Source organism: Cherax quadricarinatus, chromosome 28 (assembly GCF_038502225.1).
Source record: "Cherax quadricarinatus isolate ZL_2023a chromosome 28, ASM3850222v1, whole genome shotgun sequence".
NCBI lineage: Eukaryota > Metazoa > Arthropoda > Malacostraca > Decapoda > Parastacidae > Cherax > Cherax quadricarinatus.
This window is the reverse complement of record NC_091319.1, coordinates 1,698,251-1,720,644: the sequence shown is the minus strand read 5'-3', so window position 1 is coordinate 1,720,644 and position 22,394 is coordinate 1,698,251. Positions and strand designations below refer to the sequence as shown.

General features: G+C 38.7%; 1 protein-coding gene across 3 annotated transcripts in view; it reads right to left on the bottom strand.

Moving 5' to 3' along the window:
- Positions 1 to 15,755, bottom strand: part of LOC128693123 (protein transport protein Sec31A-like) — a 49,069-nt gene extending 33,314 nt beyond the window's left edge. For all 3 annotated transcript variants that reach the window (XM_070089300.1, XM_070089301.1, XM_070089302.1), the window contains exons 1-5: positions 15,617 to 15,755; positions 12,927 to 13,136; positions 7,351 to 7,540; positions 5,837 to 5,967; positions 4,799 to 4,901 (exon numbers count right to left, since the gene is read on the bottom strand). In XM_070089300.1, coding sequence (XP_069945401.1) covers positions 4,799 to 4,901; positions 5,837 to 5,967; positions 7,351 to 7,540; positions 12,927 to 13,129 — 627 coding nt within the window. In that variant the 5' untranslated portion in view covers positions 13,130 to 13,136; positions 15,617 to 15,755. The remainder of the gene's footprint in view (positions 1 to 4,798; positions 4,902 to 5,836; positions 5,968 to 7,350; positions 7,541 to 12,926; positions 13,137 to 15,616) is intronic.
- Positions 15,756 to 22,394: the final 6,639 nt, after the last annotated feature.

Here is a 22,394-nt window from a genome sequence, read left to right as displayed (position 1 = left end):
GATATGTATACAGTTAAGTGCCTTGCCTTCATTGCAACAATAACAGAACTCTTTCAACAAATCATTCGTATGTCACTGAAGCAGGGTGGACCCAAAAAGAAAAACTAAAGTTTCTCTTTTGAAATTTAGTAATATATACAGTATTAGAATGTGGGGCAGAAGTTTGTGGTTATAGGAGGGTGGGGGCAGGAGGAAAGAGGAGCGATTGGTGGAATGATGAACTAAAGGTGTGATAAAAGAGAAAAAGGTAGCTTATGAGAGGTTTTTACAAAGCAGAAGTGTTATAAGAAGAGCAGAGTATATGGAGAGTAAAAGAAAGGTAAAGAGAGTGGTGAGAGAGTGCAAAAGGAGAGCAGATGATAGAGTGGGAGAGGCACTATCAAGAAATTTTAATGAAAATAAGAAAAAATTTTGGAGTGAGTTAAACAAGTTAAGAAAGCCTAGGGAAAGTATCGATTTGTCAGTTAAAAACAGAGTAGGGGAGTTAGTAGATGGGGAGATGGAGGTATTAGGTAGATGGCGAGAATATTTTGAGGAACTTTTAAATGTTAAGGAAGAAAGGGAGGCAGTAATTTCATGCACTGGTCAGGGAGGTATACCATCTTTTAGGAGTGAAGAAGAGCAGAATGTAAGTGTGGGGGAGGTACGTGAGGCATTATGTAGAATGAAAGGGGGTAAAACAGCTGGAACTGATGGGATCATGACAGAAATGTTAAAAGCAGGGGGGGATATAGTGTTGGAGTGGTTGGTACTTTTGTTTAATAAATGTATGAAAGAGGGGAAGGTACCTAGGGATTGGCAGAGAGCATGTACAGTCCCTTTATATAAAGGGAAAGGGGACAAAAGACTGTAAAAATTATAGAGGAATAAGTTTACTGAGTATACCAGGAAAAGTGTACAGTAGGGTTATAACTGAAAGAATTAGAGGTAAGACAGAATGTAGGATTGCGGATGAGCAAGGAGGTTTCAGAGTGGGTAGGGGATGTGTAGATCAAGTGTTTACATTGAAGCATATATGTGAACAGTATTTAGATAAAGGTAGGGAAGTTTTTATTGCATTTATGGATTTAGAAAAGGCATATGATAGAGTGGATAGAGGAGCAATGTGGTAGATGTTGCAAGTATATGGAATAGGTGGTAAGTTATTAAATGCTGTAAGGAGTTTTTATGAGGATAGTGAGGCTCAGAAGAAGAAAATTGTCAAAGTGGGAAGTCTGAATGTGCGTGGATGTTGTGCAAATGATAAGAAAGAGATGATTGTGGATGTTATGAATGAGAAGAAACTGGATGTCCTGGCTTTAAGTGAAACAAAGCTGAAGGGGGTGGGAGAGTTTCAATGGAGAGGAATAAATGGGATTAGGTCAGGGGTTTCAAATAGAGTTAGAGCTAAAGAAAGAGTAGCAATAATGTTGAAGGATAAGCTATGGCAGGAAAAGAGGGACTACAAATGCATAAATTCAAGGATTATGTGGAGTAAAATAAAGATTGGATGTGAAAAGTGGGTTATAGTAAGCGTGTATGCACCTGGAGAAGAGAGAAGTGTAGACGAGAGAGAGAGATTCTGGGAAATGTTGAGTGAATGGGTGGGGAGTTTTGAATCAAGTGTGAGAGTAATGGTGGTTGGGGATTTCAATGCTAAAGTGGGTAAAAATGTTATGGAGGGAGTAGTAGGTAAATTTGGGGTGCTAGGGGTAAATGTAAATGGAGAGCCTTTAATTGAGTTATGTGTAGAAAGAAATTTGGTAATAAGTAATACATATTTTATGAAAAAGAGGATAAATAAATATACAAGGTATGATGTAGCACGTAATGAAAGTAGTTTGTTAGATTATGTATTGGTGGATAAAAGGTTGATGGGTAGGCTCCAGGATGTACATGTTTATAGAGGGGCAACTGATATATCAGATCATTATTTAGTTGTAGCTACAGTTAGAGTAAGAGGTAGATGGGAAAAGAGGAAGGTGGCAACAACAAGTAAGAGGGAGGTGAAAGTGTATAAACTAAGGGAGGAGGAAGTTCGGGCGAGATATAAGCGACTATTGGCAGAAAGGTGGGCTAGTGCAAAGATGAGTAGTGGGGGGGTTGAAGAGGGTTGGAATAGTTTTAAAAATGCAGTATTAGAATGTGGGGCAGAAGTTTGTGGTTATAGGAGGGTGGGGGCAGGAGGAAAGAGGAGTGATTGGTGGAATGATGAAGTAAAGGGTGTGATAAAAGAGAAAAAGGTAGCTTACGAGAGGTTTTTACAAAGCAGAAGTGTTATAAGAAGAGCAGAGTATATGGAGAGTAAAAGAAAGGTGAAGAGAGTGGTGAGAGAGTGCAAAAGGAGAGCAGATGAAAGAGTGGGAGAGGCACTGTCAAGAAATTTTAATGAAAATAAGAAAAAATTTTGGAGTGAGTTAAACAAGTTAAGAAAGCCTAGGGAAAGTATGGATTTGTCCGTTAAAAACAGAGTAGGGGAGTTAGTAGATGGGGAGAGGGAGGTATTAGGTAGATGGCGAGAATATTTTGAGGAACTTTTAAATGTTGAGGAAGAAAGGGAGGCGGTAATTTCATGCACTGGCCAGGGAGGTATACCATCTTTTAGGAGTGAAGAAGAGCAGAATGTAAGTGTGGTGGAAGTACGTGAGGCATTACGTAGAATGAAAGGGGGTAAAGCAGCTGGAACTGATGGGATCATGACAGAAATGTTAAAAGCAGGGGGGGATATAGTGTTGGAGTGGTTGGTACTTTTGTTTAATAAATGTATGAAAGAGGGGAAGGTACCTAGGGATTGGCAGAGAGCATGTATAGTCCCTTTATATAAAGGGAAAGGGGACAAAAGAGATTGTAAAAATTATAGAGGAATAAGTTTACTGAGTATACCAGGAAAAGTATACGGTAGGGTTATAATTGAAAGAATTAGAGGTAAGACAGAATGTAGAATTGCGGATGAGCAAGGAGGCTTCAGAGTGGGTAGGGGATGTGTAGATCAAGTGTTTACATTGAAGCATATATGTGAACAGTATTTAGATAAAGGTAGGGAAGTTTTTATTGCATTTATGGATTTAGAAAAGGCATATGATAGAGTGGATAGAGGAGCAATGTGGCAGATGTTGCAAGTATATGGAATAGGTGGTAAGTTACTAAATGCTGTAAAGAGCTTTTATGAGGATAGTGAGGCTCAGGTTAGGGTGTGTAGAAGAGAGGGAGAATACTTCCCGATAAAAGTAGGTCTTAGACAGGGATGTGTAATATCACCATGGTTGTTTAATATATTTATAGATGGGGTTTTAAAGGAAGTAAATGCTAGGGTGTTCGGGAGAGGGGTGGGATTAAATTTGGGGGAATCAAATTCAAAATGGGAATTGACACAGTTACTTTTTGCTGATGATACTGTGCTTATGGGAGATTCTAAAGAAAAATTGCAAAGGTTAGTGGATGAGTTTGGGAATGTGTGTAAAGGTAGAAAGCTGAAAGTGAACATAGAAAAGAGTAAGGTGATGAGGGTATCAAATGATTTAGATAAAAGAAAAATTGGATATCAAATTGGGGAGGAGTAGTATGGAAGAATTGAATGTTTTCAGATACTTGGGAGTTGACGTGTCGGCGGATGGATTTATGAAGGATGAGGTTAATCATAGAATTGATGAGGGAAAAACGTTGAGTGGTGCGTTGAGGTATATGTGGAGTCAAAAAACGTTATCTATGGAGGCAAAGAAGGGAATGTATGAAAGTATAGTAGTACCAACACTCTTACATGGGTGTGAAGCTTGGGTGGTAAATGCAGCAGCGAGGAGACGGTTGGAGGCAGTGGAGATGTCCTGTTTAAAGGCAATGTGTGGTGTAAATATTATGCAGAAAATTCGAAGTGTGGAAATTAGGAAAAGGTGTGGAGTTAATAAAAGTATTAGTCAGAGGGCAGAAGAGGGGTTGTTGAGGTGGTTTGGTCATTTAGAGAGAATGGATCAAAGTAGATCTATAGGGGAAGGAAGGCGGGGTAGGGGTTTTCCTCGAAAGGGTTGGAGAGAGGGGGTAAAGGAGGTTTTGTGGGCAAGGGGCTTGGACTTCCAGCAAGCGTGCATGAGCGTGTTAGATAGGAGTGAATGGAGACGAATGGTACTTGGGACCTGACGATCTGTCGGAGTGTGAGCAGGGTAATATTTAGTGAAGAGATTCAGGGAAACCGGTTATTTTCATATAGTCGGACTTGAGTCCTGGAAATGGGAAGTACAATGCCTGCACTTTAAAGGAGAGGTTTGGGATATTGGCAGTTTGGAGGGATATGTTGTGTATCTTTATATGTGTATGCTTCTAAACTGTTGTATTCTGAGCACCTCTGCAAAAACAGTGATAATGTGCGAGTGTGGTGAAAGTGTTGAATGATGATGAAAGTATTTTCTTTTTGGGGATTTTCTTTCTTTTTTGGGTCACCCTGCCTCGGTGGGAGACGGCCGACTTGTTGAAAAAAAAAAAAAATACAGAAGGGGTTACTAGCCCCTTGCTTCTGGCATTTTAGTCACCTCTCACAACATGCATGGCATATGGAGGAAGAATTCTGTTCCACTTCCCCATAGAGAATAACAGAAATATTGGAAATCAAGTACCCAGCGGATTTTGTTCTTTTATTTCTGAAATTCATTAGTTTTAAACTAATTGTTTACAACTATAGTATCTAAAAATTACTCTTAACCATATTCTGCCTCATAGCCAAATTAAGGAAATTAATAAAATATCAAATTACCATCTTTTTTGCTTTTATTTTTAAATTTAAAAAATTGTGTTTCCTTTAAAACCACCTTACTTTTAAAATGAAACTTACCCTTGAAACCGTGTCAGAGATAGTCATGATAGAGGTTTGTTTTCTAAGGTCCCACACAACACAGTGTCCAGCACAGGTAGATGCAAAGATATGCTCCACTTGTCTAGTAAGAAAATCAAAATAGGCACATGTTCAAAATTATTAAATAACTGATAAATTATTAGGTTTATGCAACATTCATTTTCCATAATTCAAATGCCTAAACCAACAGAAGCCTCTGAAAGTCATCAAATTGTTCTACCTGAAGCACATACAAATAAGATTTATCATAATTCAAGCACAAAAAATACTCAAAAGATTGATTTAGTCTGAATTTGAAGTCATTTCTCTGAGAGTAACGGACTGGAAAATGTGTATACAATGAAAAAATAAGTTAGAAGTAAGTGCGATTAAAGATGATTATAATAATGTCAATGACTTTGCACTACCCTTATGCTTGTGACTAGTTTTGAGAATTTATTTTGTCTGACAGCCCAACATAAGATGAGGATTCCCTGGTGACCATACAAGCAACAAGAGAATAAGGAAGCTACAAGATAACTGAACAAAAGGAGAAATTATAAGAGAATAAGCCATTTGAACATGCCGAAAGAACATTTTAGTAACAGCTTCATTTGCCCACATTTCAAAATTATGTTCTTTATCTGTTCTCTTCATTCAGTAAAATCTTACAGAACTTATTTTACGTAATACATACATAAAAAGAAAACTCTCACCTAGTTGAAGCTCTGAATTTCAAAGTTCAGAGAAAAAATAGCAGTAAGTACATTAAGCAAAAGATTACCAATAATTCACTAAATTTAATAACACTATAATAAACAACTCTGGAAATAGGCAGGACTAACTCATGATAAGCCAGTCCTAAAACTATCAGATCAATGCTGTGACCACTAGACCTAGTTCAATTAATCTTATTAAAGCATACATTTTAGTGGTCAGAACACTAGTCTGCTAGTTTAAAGTACTTACCTGCCATGGATTTGAGTCCAGCCCATTTTATGAGACACTGATCATACAGATGTTCAAACTAAGGCATACCTGTTAAATTCAACACAAGATACATTTGCACCAAGGGAGAGTTTTTTTCCAGGTATGATGGGGGCACTGAGATTAGTGATATCCCAAACTGTTACTTCAGAATCAGAGGAACCGCAAGCTACAAAATTTGCCTGGAAATAAATTATTTCCCATTAGATTTTCAGAAAACAGCAGTGTGTTTCAAAGAAGTAATAACATATGAAGACAGAAAAACTATTTATCTTTCTAGTCTTCACAGGTACAACTGCAGAACTGATCAACTCTCACACAACATTCCTAACATGAATCATAATACCAGGTTTGTTCTGACTGATGTTTATCTTTCCTGGTACACTGTAAGAAAACTCATGATCTGATCTTATTTTTGCAATTCTCCTAACTTCTACAACTGATCTGATTTCTGGCTTTCTTTCCTCTCTCTCTCTCTCTCTCTCCTCTTACAACTTGACAATGATCCAAGAGACTAAAATGTTGTGAATTATTCCAGCCACATTACTGTGAATTTGTCTTGAAGATGAACGAACACTAATGATGGCATACCTTGAGCATAGCTCTGCTCATGGAACTACAATAGGTAATCACAAGCATACAATCACGCCTTTCAAATCACAAATGGGAAAAATGAGAGAACAGAATGTACACCAACAAATACTGTACAGTAAATAAAATTAGTATAGCCAATTTATAAAAATAAACATAAGAGAGTTAAATATCTCACAGAAAAACTGATTTCCACTGCACCCTGTACTCTTGTACTGTTTCTCCATTCACAAATTGGAGGATGTAAGCACACATGATAAGCATTTAACAGTGGCATAACACATTGCAGTTTGGTGGGGCATATGAATTGTAGTCTCGGTGTACCTCTGGTAAGACAGTGATGGTGAAAGTTTCTTTGTGGACGATGGCCAGTATGTTATATAAAAAAAAAAATAGAATGCACAAAGTTATTAGCGGTTGGAAAAGATAAAGGCAGAGGCTCCAGGATACACTAGGAAAAATATTTTATAAAGTTAGGTCTACAAGTTATCTCAGGGAAAAATAATTTACACAAATTCCAGTATACCTGGAGAGGGTTTCAGGGGTCAATGACCCTGTGGCCCAATCTGTGACCAGGCCTCGTGGTAGATAACAGCCTGATCAACCAGGCCATCACAGCCTGGCTGATGAGGCCCTGATCCACTGTGAGGTCTGATCACAGACAGGGCCGTGGGAGCACGGACCCCCAAAACCCTCTCCACAGATCTAATAAGGAAAATATTGTCTCAGTTTCCTTATTAATAATGCCTAGTTCATAAAATAACATTTACAGTATAAAAATACCTACAGTGAGCAAATGTGCTGTAATTAATAGTAATTGAAGGTCAATGAAACTGTATTAGATAAAGAGCCATATATGTCATAGATTTACAGTACATTTTTTTTAATTATGGACCTGATAAAAATATTTTAATAAATCCTTTTCATTTTATAGAAACTTTCAATCAAATGTAATCATTGAGGCATCAGCTTACCTTCATATAGTTGCAGCTCAGAGTCAAGACTGGGCCAGAGTGCAAACCCTCTGTTGTGCACACCTGGTAATCAGGTGCTTTGTTCATCAATTTTGATGCATCATAGACATACATGGCCTTATTTTCACACCCTCCATATATGAGGCCAGTCCGCTCACCTCCCAGGCCACTCCATTTCAAAGCATGGAATCTGTAAAAAAATTAAATTTGTGAATAGTCCTGTAAATATAAATGTATATAACTAATTGTGCATACTATACAGTACTGTACATGCTGTTAATTATGCATTTGTAATAGCTGGGGCAACAGAAATATCAGATCACTATTTGCTCATTGCTACAGTGAGAATGGGAGGTAGATGGGGTATAAGGAGAATGGCGTCAGCAATTAAGAGTGAAAGTTTATAAACTAAAGGAGGTAGTTAGGGTAAGATATAAGTAACCTTTGGGAGAAAGATGGGCTAGTGAGCATATAGGTAATGAGGAGGTTGAAGAGGTATGAGGTAGATTTAAGAATGCAGTGTTATTGTATGCAGCAGAAGTTTGTGGATATAGTTAAGTGGATGTGGGATCAAAGACGAGGAACTGGTGGAGTGAGGTAAAGAGTGGTAGGAGAGAAAAAGCTACCATATGAAAGATTTTTCCAATGCAGAATTGAAATAAAGACAGTGGAGTATATGGAAAGTAAAAGAGGTTAAGAAAGTGGTGATGAAGAGCAGTTAACGAGAGAGGGGGTGAGGGTGACAAAAAATTTTGGTGAGAATAAGAAAACTATAGAGTGAGGTTAATAGGCTGAGAAAGCTTAGAGAGCAAATAGATTTGAGTCAAAAACAGAAGAGGGGAGTTATTAGATGGGAAAATGGAAGTACATACTGGGAAGATGGCAGAAATATTTTGAGGACTTGTTAAATGCTGATAAAGGAAGGCAGTGATTTCATGCCAGATTGGAAGGAGTATGGACAAGGCGAATATGTTCTGATATTTGGGAGTAAACTTATTGGCAGAGGGGTCTATGAAAGACAAGGTAAACCACAGAAATGACGAGGAGGGAAAAAAATGGGTGGCGCATTAAGGCATTTGTGGTAACAAAGAATGTTATCCATGCAGGCAAAAATGGGAAAGTATGAGAGTATAGTGGTACCAACGCTCTTGTATGGGTGTGAAGCACGAGTAGTGAATGTTGCAGCAAGGAGGCTGGAGGCAGAAATGTTGCCTAAGGGTAACATGTGGTGTAAATATTATACACAGAATTCATAATTTGGAGAAGAAAAGATGTGGTATTACTAAAGTATTATCCAGAGCTGAGGAGGGGTTGTTCAGGAGGTTTGGACATTTGGAGAGGATGAAGCAAAACAGGATGACTTGAAGGGTGTATAAATCTGTAGTGGTGGGAAGGCAGAGTAGGGGTCACCCTAGAAAAGGTTAGAGGGGGGTAAAGGAGGTTTTGCACGCGAGGGGCTTGATCACCCAGCAGGCGTGTGTGAGTGCATTAGGTAAGAGTGGAGGCAAGTGGTTTTTTATGACTTGAGCTTTTGGAGTATGAGCAAAATAACCTCTGTGAAGGGATTCAAGGAAACCAGTTACTCGGACTCAAGTCCTGGAGGGGAAAAGTACAGTGTCTGTACACTGAAGGACGGTTGGAGATATATGCAGCTTAAGAGGTATTTGAACTGCAGTACCAGCCTGCCTCTGTCAAGACAGTGCCTCGGTGGGAGATGGCCAGCATTAAAAAAAATTATGACCTTAACCCTTTCAGGGTTGACAGGCTCTCTCCCAGACTTGTTCTCAGGGTTGCCAAATTTTCAAAAAAAAAATTATTTTTTTCTTATGAAAAGATAGAGAATCTTTTCCCGATCATAATGACACCAAAAATATGAAATTTGATGGAAAACTTACAGAATTATGCTCTTGCGAAGTTAGCGGTCTCAACAACGTTTATGCATTGGCGATTTTGCCCACTTTGAGCCCTATTTTCGGCCAATTCCAGTGTACTAAAAATCATAACTTTCACTAGAACTCCATTTTTTCTATCGAATGAGTACAAGAAACCACCCATTTACCGATTTCAACTATCCAATAAAGAGGTCAGAATTTAGAAATTTTGCCAATTTCACACAAATTTCAAAAGATGCCAATTTCCAAATAGTGTCCAGAATAAACAAGAAAGACATTCCTGGCACTAAAATAACATTTCCTCTGTTCATTAGTCACATCCCCAGGTACCTCCTACATTTCTTTTGCTTTCCACTTTGAATTTTTATTCTCACAAAAAGTAGAAGATTTACTGTTATGCAGACTACTGTATTAATGTAGAAATGGTATAAATAATATCAGTGCACTTGTAAAAGAATATTAGATTCACCAGTTGACGTGTATTGGATGCGTGGCATGATTTGTTTACTTTTGAACTTTGGCAAAAATCGAACATTTCTGCTACTTTGAGCTCAATTTCAAGGTACTTTCATTGTGAAACCAATCAAAATCATCTCAATTTCTGTAATATGTCTTCTTCCCTCAAGGTTGAGGACTGATTACCTCATTCTCCTCCTGTTCTTCAAGATTCTCCTTTGTGTGGACTGATGAAGCCACTGTGTGGCGAAACGTTTCCTCAATAAAGATACCCAAGAGTTGCACATGTGTCTAATTTATCAAAATAAGACCAGGAAAACTAGAATACAACCATAAATACCATATGAAAATATAGTGCAAATTCGCTGTTTTAAACCAAAAACACTGTCAAGGTTTTTTTTTTCTCATTACGCACTGTGTGCTGCAGGATTTTTTTTATACTGCGCACACTGACCACATAGACCCATTCTTTCATATGTAGGCCTACCAGCTTTCTCTTGCTAGATTTGAGGGCGCTAGAATTTATGCATTCTAGTACGTCAAAAACACTGGCGCCTAAGCCATACTAGTACGTTGGAAACCCTGAAAGGGTTAATGTGAAGTCTGCTTTTATTAATTTATTATATACTGTATTGATAGTCAGTGATTGTAACATCATTATTATAATCAAAAAGTGCTAAACTCACCAGGGTCATACAGCGCTGCAGTGACTAACACTACTTTTGAATCTTATTCTGGCCATCTACAACTATTCTTAACCTCAACATATTTTAACCCTTTCAGGGTCGGTGTCATACTAGTACGGCTTGCACGCCAGGGTTGGTGCCGTACTAGTATGCCTAAATTCTAGCGCCTTCAAATCTAGCGAGAGTAAGCTGGTAGGCCTACATATGAAAGAATGGGTCTGTGGTCAGTATGCAGTGTAAAAAAAAATCCTGCAGCATACAGTGCATAATGAGAAAAAAAAAATCCATGTTTTTGGTTTAAAACAGCGACTTTTCAGTGTATTTTCGTACGATATTTATGGTTGTATTCTCCTTTTATTGGTCTCATTTTATAGAATGTAAGACATATTACAGAAACTGAGATGATTTTGATTGGCTTCACAATGAAAAGTACCTTGAAATTGAGCTCAAAGTAGCAGAAATGTTCGATTTTTCCCAATGTTCAAAAGTAAACAAATCATGCCAACGTCCAATACACACCAACTGGCGAGTCTAATATTCTTTCACAAGTGTGCTGATATTATTTATACCATTTTTACACTAATGCAGTAGTCTGCATAACAGTACAGTGGAACCTCAAAAATCAAACTGCTCCCAACACAACCAATTATGTAAGTGTATTTTTGTAAGTGCTTTAATAAGTGTATTTTTGAGGGTCTGAAATGGACTAACCTAATTTACATTATTCCTCATGGGAATAAATTCATTCGGTAAAGGCACTCAAACAGCCTTCTGGACCAAAGAAAGTTCGATATTTGAGGTTCCACTGTACGTATAACTTCTATTTTTTGTGAGAATAAAAATTCAAAGTGGAAAGCAAAAGAAATGTAAGAGGGGCCTGGGGACAAGACTAATGAGCAGAGAACATGTTATTTTAGTGCCAGGAATGCCTGTCTTGTTTATTCTTGACCCTATTTGGAAATTGGCATCTTTTGAAATTTGTGTAAAATTGGCAAAATTGCCAATTTCTGACCACTTTATTGCATAGTTGAAATTGGTAAATGGGTGGTTTCTTGTACTCATTCGATAAAAAAAAATGGAGTTCTAGTGAAATAGTTATGATTTTTGTCAACTGGTACATTCGAATTGGCCGAAAATAGGTGAAATCGCCGATGCGTAAACATCATCAAGACCACTAACTTTGCAAGAGCATAATTCCATAAGTTTTCCATCAAATTTCATACTTTTGGTGTCATTACAATCAGGAAAAGATTCTCTATCATTTCATAAGAAAAATAATTTTTATTTTTTTTTGAAAAATTTTCAACCCTGAGAACAAGTTTAGGAGAGGGCCTCTCGACCCTGAAAGAATTAAGGCTGTGGCCTAATTTTCTCCAGCTTGACACTTGCAAAAAAATGCAGCTTTACTAATTAGGCAACTACTCACAGCAAGTCATCTGCCACTGACAAATACGTATTTAAAAGTATAAAAAAAAAAAATGGTAGTGTTATTAACCCTTAAACTGTCCAAATGTAGATCTACATTTTTTCAACATTTGAAAGTACATAAAAAAACAGACTTTTTTTTACATTTGAAAACGTGTAAAAAAAACTTTGATCTACATTTTTTTTGTTATACAGTGGACCCCCGCTTAATGATCACCTCCCAATGCGACCAATTATGCAAGTGTATTTATGTAAGTGCGTTTGTACGTGTATGTTTGGGGGTCTGAAATAGACTAATCTACTTCACAATATTCCTTATGGGAACAAATTCGGTCAGTACTGGCACCTGAACATACTTCTGGAATGAAAAAATATCGTTAACTGGGGGTCCACTGTATTTGAAAATATTTAAAAAAAAAAGTAGATCTACTTTTGGAGCACTACGCATGTGAACATGGATCTGTTTGGACAGTTTAAGGGTTAAATACATGGCTGAAGAGTAATGCATTACTGAAATTTGGTAAAATTGTCAAAAATTCCTATGAAGTGTTTTTTAAAATGGGCACAGCTTTTCAAATACACAAGACTTTCTAATTAAGTAATCTAGCTGCATGTAACAATTTAAGATTCAAATGTCAAAAGACAAGCTTTGCAATCTTGCAGGATTTCTTTTCTTTTCTGTCTCAAATATGGAAGATGGCTAGTAAATCTTCCAAACTTCTATCTATATTTGTACTACACTTGTCTTTACTGTTTTTGCAGGTTTCTTAATAGTTATTCTTCCTGTAACATCTCTGCAATTTAGGCAGCCTGGTCCAAGACAAAGGCGTGAGGCCAATGACCTATGAAACCATTAACAGACATGCAGTACACAATTTAATGAATGAGGGTGAATATACTGAATTTCCATTTTTAGGGTTACCTTACCTTGGTGAGAGACTGCCAATATGGTAAAAGAAATCTAGTTAAAAATATTTTGTAGATAAATTAAGTACGTACTGTATTTAAAATACATTACATAAAAAAAAGGTACAGTACCACACAATATGTATTCTTCATTCATGTTTTCATTGTGAATGAATGAATGAGCAACACGAATTAAATTGTGAAAACTTACCTAGCAGGCAATTCAACAGATGCTGCAAGTTTCATATCTAGATTGGTTTGACCAATATTCAAGTCATAGATTCTGAGCGTAGAGCTTGTATTGAAACTGGCATCCAACTGCTGTGCACTCGTACCGCAAGCCAAATATGCCGGGTATACATCTGATGGAGACCAGGCCACATTGGCAGTTTCACTTACTTCTTTAACTTTCATTTTGTTCCTGGGAATAGAAAATGGCACTTTTTCAGTCTATTAATAATAATAATTTAAAGTAACCCACTGGTTACTGATGTTAATATATTGTATACTGTAATACAGCCTCTCCTCACTTAATGATGGAGTTTCATTCCTAAGATCACGTCGTTAAACAAATTTGTCGCTAAATGAGGAGCATACTATAATAGTAGTGACTGTTTCAACCATCTTTAATATTGTTTTAATGTCACCTCTGCACAATTTATAACATTTCTGGTATATTTTTAAATGTTTATACAGTAGTGTGCTGTATATTGTAATAACAGAAAAGAGAAAATCAGCTCTATTATACATTATTTAGGTATGAATACTGGTCAGAGAGCCCGTCGAAAGTCCAAGGCGTCGGTAAACGAGCATGTCACTAAGTGAGGAGAGGCTGTATACTGTATAAATCTTATGTACTTCGCTTTTTAATTCATCGGCCATCTCCTACCAGGGTAAATTAACAATTCAAATAACCGAGGACAGAAGCAATTAATTTTTTTTAGCACCTTTTTCTTCAAGTCACATCACCACATCACAATACTGTATTTAGAGTACATAACATAACATCAATTAAATTATTTTGAGGTTGTGGAGCATGAAGTGAGGATTTAGACAACATTAGCTGTAGATCACAGAGACCTATAACATGAGAGTTCCATCAAATGGCAAAACCTTCGTATGTTGGGAACAAATTGCCATTTAGCCTTCTATACAATAACAACTTCAGTCATACACTCAATACACCAATATAATCCCACTAGTCTAAAAATCTTTTATTGTAGAGCACAGTCTTCTATAAGTTCTCTAAGGGTCCTGGCAAGTACAACCATTTAGGATGATTGGAAAGCATTAATTGTAACTACAGTTATTACTGCATTTTTAAAACTAAAATGAAAACAAGCTAACATTTTCAACAAGGCAGCACCAATTTTCTAATTACATGAACAGTATATATGTATGATACAGCACATTTATGAGATTAGACCATTCAAACAAAATGATGTTTCACAGTAATATATTGTTCCAGTCATTAGTACCACCACTTGGGATGGGATACTAAAATTTTTGCTGATATCAACGTTCAATTTTAGGTTGACACCAATACCATTACACTTAGTCAATACTGGTACCAACACCACCAAAACTAGCTGATATCAATACCATCAGAATTGGCCAACACCTGGTGATACTGAACTTAGCCACACCCCTAATTACTACAGTTGTACATTTTCTTTTATTTCTGACAAACATTTTTCTTCACTGTTTAACAAAATAAGAAAAAGTAAAGCCAATTTTTTTTTCATTTTTGGTACAGTGATGTATAAAATATAAAATTCTGGTGCTTAAACACAGCAAAGATACTGAATATAAGGGCATACTGCCAATAGTAATGAAGACAATACAGTATACCAATGCAGAGCATTATTGTGACTGTGGCTTGGTTGGCAATACACTTGCCTCGCACACTGAGTGTCCATTGTTCAATCCCTGGCATGGATGGATATGTGGGGCAGGTTTCCTTACATCTGCTGTCCATGTTCACTCAGCAGTAAGCAGGTACCTGGGCATTAGTCGACTGTTGTGGGTGTCATCCTGGGGGACAAGACTGAAGAATTCCAATGGCAATAAGACAAAGTCCCCCATGATGCACTTTCTTGGGTCATCCTGGGTAGCTGACCCTCCGGGTTAAAAACTTGAACTAATCTTATCTTTACACTGTCGTAATAAAAGTTTGTTCTGCACTATGCCTTTAATTCATTGCAAATTATTGTTTCATTCATGTAGGGAGCGCTAAATCCACAAGGCCTGTACAGCGCCTGGGACAAAATGAGAGGAATTTATGTTCAATTCGAGGAAGTGAAGTGCAGGTCCAATTCCTTAGATCAAGAAGCCTTCACCATTATCTTCATGTGAAAGATAATACTAGAATTAGAAAAAAAAACATTAATCCTTCATATCTAAGATTACCGGAAACATTCCAAACCACATGCAATGAAATTAACAATCAACTAGTCGATTTTGATCCAGGATTTCAGAGGAGCCATCTGCGTTAACTTGCACGACGTGAAATAAGTAAGTTTATTCAGGTATACACAAATACAGTTACATAGAATTATCATACATAGCAGCATATGTGTAGAGAACCTAGGATAACCCAAAAAAGTCAGAGTGACTTATTTCCATTGGGGTCCTTTATATTTCCAATTTGATTTCCACCACGGAGCATCCTTCACTTATAAACCTAACTGAAAACTGGAGTACTAATTATATTATAACTCAGCAGAAGGTTGAAGTAGCACATATTAGTAATAATACAATGTGACCCAACATAAGGGCAGTGCCGCTCTCCGTCTTTTAACCCGGCCACTTCATTTACATTTCAGTCTCTCTTACACACTATCACCATTTAGATCAAGCGTAGGTTATCCCATTCCACGCAACACCGGAACGCAACATTACCTCTGTGGTAGAATTTGGCTTAATATAAATATCTGCTTAGACTCATGCCCTACATCCAGGAGTTGTTGATGTCAACTCAATTGTTCCTACGTGGCCAGCAAGTTGTACCCACAACCTGGAGGACCCCTATGATTCTCAGAACCACACGCCTACTCACTCTTGTTCCCTAATTCACCACCTTCTATGCATTATTATCACTGTAATTTACTAGCAAAAGTTATCGTTTATTATAATATATTTATCTAATAAAGTAATATTTCAACCATATTTTAATATATATTTTTTTTTGGTTATTATTACGTTTTTACTTTCCTAGATCTGAATTTTGGGATTCGTTGTTTTTATTTTTTTACATGTTTTAGAGGTGGCGTTGATTTACAGTAAAATGCTGGCAAACAATATTTATGAGATTTATTTAATGAAAATTTTAGCTTCAAATATTTTACCTTTCCTAATTTTGTCTTTAAGAACTTGTGGATAAAATGGTACATTCATAATATGAGTACAAATCCCAGACTAAAATTTACATGCCTAATTAATTATAAGTTAGACAGTAAGTTTTTATTCAGACTTCATGCATAATCTGAAACTTTACAATGTTTTACACAGTATATTATGTAGAAATTAGCCTAGGATAACCCAGTAAATTCAATATGCAATATTTTTCACTTAGCGTCATATGATAGGTATTTTAGTCACTGACTTTTTTGGGGGGGGGTTATCCTAAGCAATTTGCATACTTTATGTTATTCTGTATGATAATTTGTATAACGGTATTTGTGTGTACCTGTACCTAAATAAACTCACTAAAGCACTTTCCCGAAGCTTGAACTTAATATACACGATATGCACTCATACTACTGTGCCTATTATGTATATGGGACAATCAATTCTAATACAAATCCTCTGAAATTTTTCCTTGATAGCTACAACAGAACAACACAGGGATAACACGAGACAAAAACATCCCTAGCCTAACTGCACTCACCTAATTGTGGTTGCAGGGGTCGAGACTCAGCTCCTAGCCCCGCCTCTTCTCTTATCGCTACTAGGTCCTCTCTCTCTCTCTCTCTCTCTCTCTCTCTCTCTCTCTCTCTCTCTCTCTGCTCCCTGAGGTTTGTCATACCTCGTCTTAAAGCAATGCATGGTTCCTACCTCCACTACATCACTTGCTAGACTGTTCCACTTCCTAACAACTCTATGACTGAAGAAATACTTCCTAACATCCCTGTGACTCGTCTGAGTCTTCAGCTTCCAATTGTGACCCCTTGTTTCTGTGCCCCCTCTCTGGAACATCCTGTCTCTGTTCACTTTATCTATTCCCCGCAGTATTTTGTATGTCGTTATCATGTCTCCCTTGACCCTCCTGTCCTCCAGTGTCGTCAGGCCGATTTCCCTCAACCTTTCTTCGTAGGACATTCCTCTGAGCTCCGGAACTAACCTTGTTGCAAACCTTTGCACTTTCTTTAATTTCTTGACGTGACGTGCTTGATCAAGTGTGGATTCCAAACTGATGCTGCATACTCTAGTATAACCTGACGTAAACAGTGTACAGTGTCTTGAACGATTCCTTACTAAGGTATCGGAACGCTAATCTCAGGTTTGCCAGGCGCCAATATGCTGCAGCAGTTATCTGGTTGATGTGTGCTTCCGGAGACGTGCTCGGTGTTATACTCACCTCAAGATCTTTCTCCTTGAGTGAGGTTTGCAGTCTTTGTCCACCTATCCTATACTCTCTCTGCGGTCTTCTTTGCCTTTCCCCAATCTTCATGACTTTGCATTTGGCAGGGTTGAATTCGAGAAGACAGTTGCTTGACCACGTGTCCAGCCTGTCCAGGTCTCTTTGAAGTCCTGCCTGATCCTCATCTGATTTAATTCTCCTCATTAAGATAAGATTTCATTCGGATTTTTAACCCCGGAGGGTTAGCCACCCAGGATAACCCAAGAAAGTCAGTGCGTCATCGAGGACTGTCTAACTTATTTCCATTGGGGTCCTTAAACTTGTCCCCCAGGATGCAACCCACACCAGTCGACTAACACCCAGGTACCTATTTGCTGCTAGGTGAACAGGACAATAGGTGTAAGGAAACGTGTCGAAATATTTCCACCCGCCGGGAATCGAACCTGGGCCCTCCATGTGTGAAGCGGGAGCTTTAGCCACCAAGCCACCGGGCCATTAACTTCACATCATCTGCGAACAGGGATACATCTGAGTTTGTTCCTTCCATCATGTCATTCACATATACTAAAAATAGCACTGGTCCTAGGACTGACTCTTGTGGGACCCCGCTCTTCACAGGTGCCCACTGTGATACCTCATCACATACCATAACTCATTATTGCCTCCCTGTCAGGTATTCTGTGACCCATTGCACTTCCCTTCGTGTTATACGCACTTGATCCTCCAGCTTATGCACTAATCTCTTGTGAGGAATTGTGTCAAAGGCCTTCCTGCAGCCCAGGAAAATGTAATCAACCCACCCCTCTCTCTCGTATCTTACTTCTGTTACTTTCTCATAAAACTCCAGAAGGTTTGTGACACAGGATTTGCCTTTCATGAATCCATGCTGGTTGTTGTTTATAATCTTGTTCTGTTCCAGGTGTTCCACCACTCTCCTCCTGATAATCTTCTCCATGACTTTGCATACTATACACGTCAGTGACACTGGTCTGTAGTTTAGTGCCTCGTTTCTGTCTCCTTTCTTAAAAATGGGGATTACATTTGCCATCTTCCATACCTCAGGTAGTTCAACGGTTTCAAGGGATGTGTTGAAGATTGTGTTTTGTGGCACACACAGCATCTCTGTTTCTTCTCTAAGGACCCACAGGGAGATGTTCTGTCCCATTGCCTTTGAGGTATTAAGGTCACTTAGCAGCTTCTGCACCTCCTCAGTTGTGTGTATGTCATCCAACACTTGTTGGTATATTCCCTGTTGGTGTTCCCATCTGTGCTGTCTTCCCAGAGCCCTTCCTATCTATACTGAAAATACTTTCTTGAGTCTCATGTTGAGCTCCTCACATACCACTTGATCGTTTCTTGTGAGTTCCCCACTTTCTTTCCTCAGCCTGATCACCTGGTCTCTGACTGTTGTCTTCCTCCTAATGTGGCTATACAGCAGTTTCGGGTCAGACTTGACTTTCGATGCTATGTTGTTTTCGTACTGTCGCTGGGCCTCCCTCCTAATCTGTGCATACTCGTTTCTGGCTCTTCGACTAATCTCCTTTTTTCCTGGGCTCTTTGCCTTCTGTACTTTTTCCATTTTCTAGTGCACTTAGTTTTTGCCTCCCTACACCTTCGGGTAAACCAGGCGCTCGTTCTGGTTTTCCCATTATTTCTGTTGCCCTTGGGAATAAACCTTTCCACTGCCTCCTTGCATTTTGTTCTTAGGTATTCCATCATTTTGTTTACTGACTTTCCTACCAATTCTGTCCCACTGAACTTCCTGCAGGAAGTTCCTCATACCTGTGTAGTCCCCCCTTTTATAGTTTGGCTTTTCCCATTCAACTCCTGTTACCCTCTACACTTGTAACTCTACTACGTATTCAAAGCACAGAACCACGTGATCACTAGCTCCAAGGGGCCTGTCATATGTGATGTCCTCAATGTCTGAACTGCTCAGGGTGAACACGAGGTCTAGTCTTGCAGGTTCATCCTCCACTCTCTCTCTGGTAGTGTCCTTAACATGTTGATGCATGAGGCTTTCCAGTACCACATCCATCATCTTGGCTCTCCATGTTTCGGGACCCCCGTGAGGATCCAGGTTTTCCCAATCTCCCTGTGGTTGAAATCGCCCATAAACAGTAACTTTGCTCTGGTCGAGTAAGCTCTTCTTGCTACCTCAGCCAGTGTATCCACCATTGCTCTGTTGCTCTCTTCATATTCCCCTCTTGGCCTCCTGCAGTTCTGTGGTGGATTATACATCACTGCAATGACTACCTTATGTTCCCGAGACTGAAGTGTACCTACTATGTAATCCCTTTCTCCACTCTCGTCCATGCCTTCCATTTCCTCAAATCTCCATCGGTTTTTTACGAGCAGTGCAACCCCTCCTCCCCCTCTGCTCCTTCTATCTTTCCTCAGGATTTGATATCCTGGTGGGAAGATTGCATCTGTTATTGTCTCAATGAGTTTCGTTTCTGTGACTGCTATGATGTCTGGGAACTTCTCATTGATTTTTTCATGCCACTCCTCATATTTATTCGTTACTCCATCGGCATTCATGTACCAAACCTTCAACATATTTTCTAAAACTGTGGTCCTGGGAGAAGATTGGGGTTGGGGGAGTGGGAGCCCTGGCAGGGGTCTATGGGAGCTTGCAGTGGGGGTGGGGGTGGGGGTGGGGGTGGGTGTGGGTATGGGGGTGGGGGTGGGGGTGGGGGCAGAGTTCCCATAAGGGGTTGCTGTAGAGGTGGGGTTTGTAGTGTGGGGGTGGGGACAGAGGGATCAGTGTGTGTGTCGATTTAGATTGTTCAGTTGCCTTGGGGTTGTCACAGTTGGAGTCCTTCTGTGGGTGTTTCTGGAGGGTGTGTTTGCCCTTCCACCTGTGTCTGGGTTCTTCTGCTCATCTTTGTCATTTCATCTCGTTCCTCCTTTCGTTTTTGTACTCTCTCTTTCAATATCGTCCTTTCCTTTTGTGTTCTCTCTCGATCGAGGTACACACTCTGGTACTCCGGTTTGTCTCTCAGTCGTGTTTTCTCCTGCAGGATCATGGTTCGAGTTGATTCTGTCTTGAAAATTACTTTGAGAGGCCGTTTCCGTCCCCTTGCAAGCCACGGAATTCTTCGAAAATTTGTCACCTGAATCATGTCACCTTCACCTATTGCTTTCATGATACCTTCGATCACTTTTTTCTCCTCCTGTTGTCTTTCATTGTAGGTTTCCCCTTTGACTTCCTGGAGCCTGTAGACAAAAACTGATCTCGCCCTTTCGTCCTCCCATTGTGTCTCCCATTGCGTTCTCTGAGGTGTTTTAGTTTCTTCCATTGGTGCGTTCCTTCCTTCAGTCCCTTCCTTGGCTGAGGCCCCTATGCTCAGTGGACTGTCTTTCCTGCTCAGCTGTTCCTGGCCCCTGCAGGTGTCTGTTAGTCTTTGCATATATCATAGCTCCTTCATTGTCTTCAGATCTCTCATTTGTTCCAAGTGTGCTCCTCGTCTTTGCCTTGGCCCGACTCAGCCTGTGCAAAAACTCATTGTGCATAAAATACAATACAATAAAACTAAAATATGGAAACACCCTGCCTGAAGCATTGAAAAGTTCCCTATATCAGCCAATCGATTCAGAGCTATTGTTAAAAAGCACCTCATCTCCTTAAAGTAATCTAAATAGCAATACACTATATCAGCCTCCATCCAATTCTCTCCGTTCTTTCAGCCTTCCTTCAATTCCCATACATAAATGGTAACGTATCTTGTCCTATTTTACTTGTATTGTAATTTAAGTAACTTGCTGTATCTTCATCTTTATTCAGTCACTCCACAAAACTAAGGTCACTGAACCAGCTTAAACGTCTGCAATTCTTTAGTAACTGACCATCTGTTAGCTATCTTTCTTATTGTACCAATGACTGTAGTTAACTACATAAGAAATCCTACTAAATAGTCTGTGTCTAATTCTTAGCTAACATATAAGCCTTATGAACAGTTGCCCGAAATTCATTGCAAAATTAATGTCTTTCTTTTGTGCTTACTATTGTATTAATTCATTTAAACTGCTTTATTTTTACGACATAAAGAAATAAACATTATTATTATTATTATTATTATTATTATTATTATTATTATTATTATTATTATTATTGTTATTATTATTATTATGAAAAGCAGAGGTGCCATGAATACGCAGAGAACACATTAAGTGTCAGGGGCCTAAGACTGTTCAAAGGCCTCCCATCATACATAAAGGGGATTACCAATAGACTCCTGTCTGTCTTCAGGAGGAACTAGATAAGTTCTTAAAGTCAGGTCAGTTCCTGACCAACTGGGTTGTGGTTCGTGCTTTGGCCTGTGCGGGGCCAGCAGTAACAGCTTGGTTGATCAGGCCCTGATCCACCAGTAGGCCTGGTTATAGACCTGGCCGCGGGGGCGTTGACCCCTAGAACACCCTCCAGGTAGACGCCAGGTATCTTCATTCTTTCATCCTCATTTTCCCATTCTTATTCTTTTTCATTCTCATTCTTTCATCCTCATTATCTTTCATTCTCATTCTCTCTTTCATCTTTATTCCTTTTCAGTGTCATCTTTCTTCCTCATTCTTACTTTCGTCCTCGTTCTCTCATCCCCATTCTCTTTCAATCTCATTTTCACTTTCATTCCCATTCTCTTTCTTTCTCATTTTATTTCATTTTATGTAAATTTATTTAGGCACGGGTACACACAAGTACAGTTGCCATACATAATGTAAATTACCTAGGATAATCCAAATTTTCTCGTCCTATTTCACTCATTCTCATTCTTTCATTCTAATTCTCTTTCATTCTCATTCCCTTTCATTCTCATTCTCTCCTTCATTCTCATTCTTTCATCCTGATTCTCTTTCATTCTCATTCTTCCATCCTCATTCTATCCACCATTCTCATTCATCCTCATTCTCTTTTATTCTCATTCTTTCATTATCTCTCAGAATGTGAAATAAAGATACCTACTAATATGTGATGAATATTCGACTTTATCACATAACAGAAATACTAGGATTGTAGTCATAGCTCCTCAACGTACACTTTAGATTGATACAAACCGTCTTATATATATTAATTTATATAGTTAAGGAAGGGAAAAATTA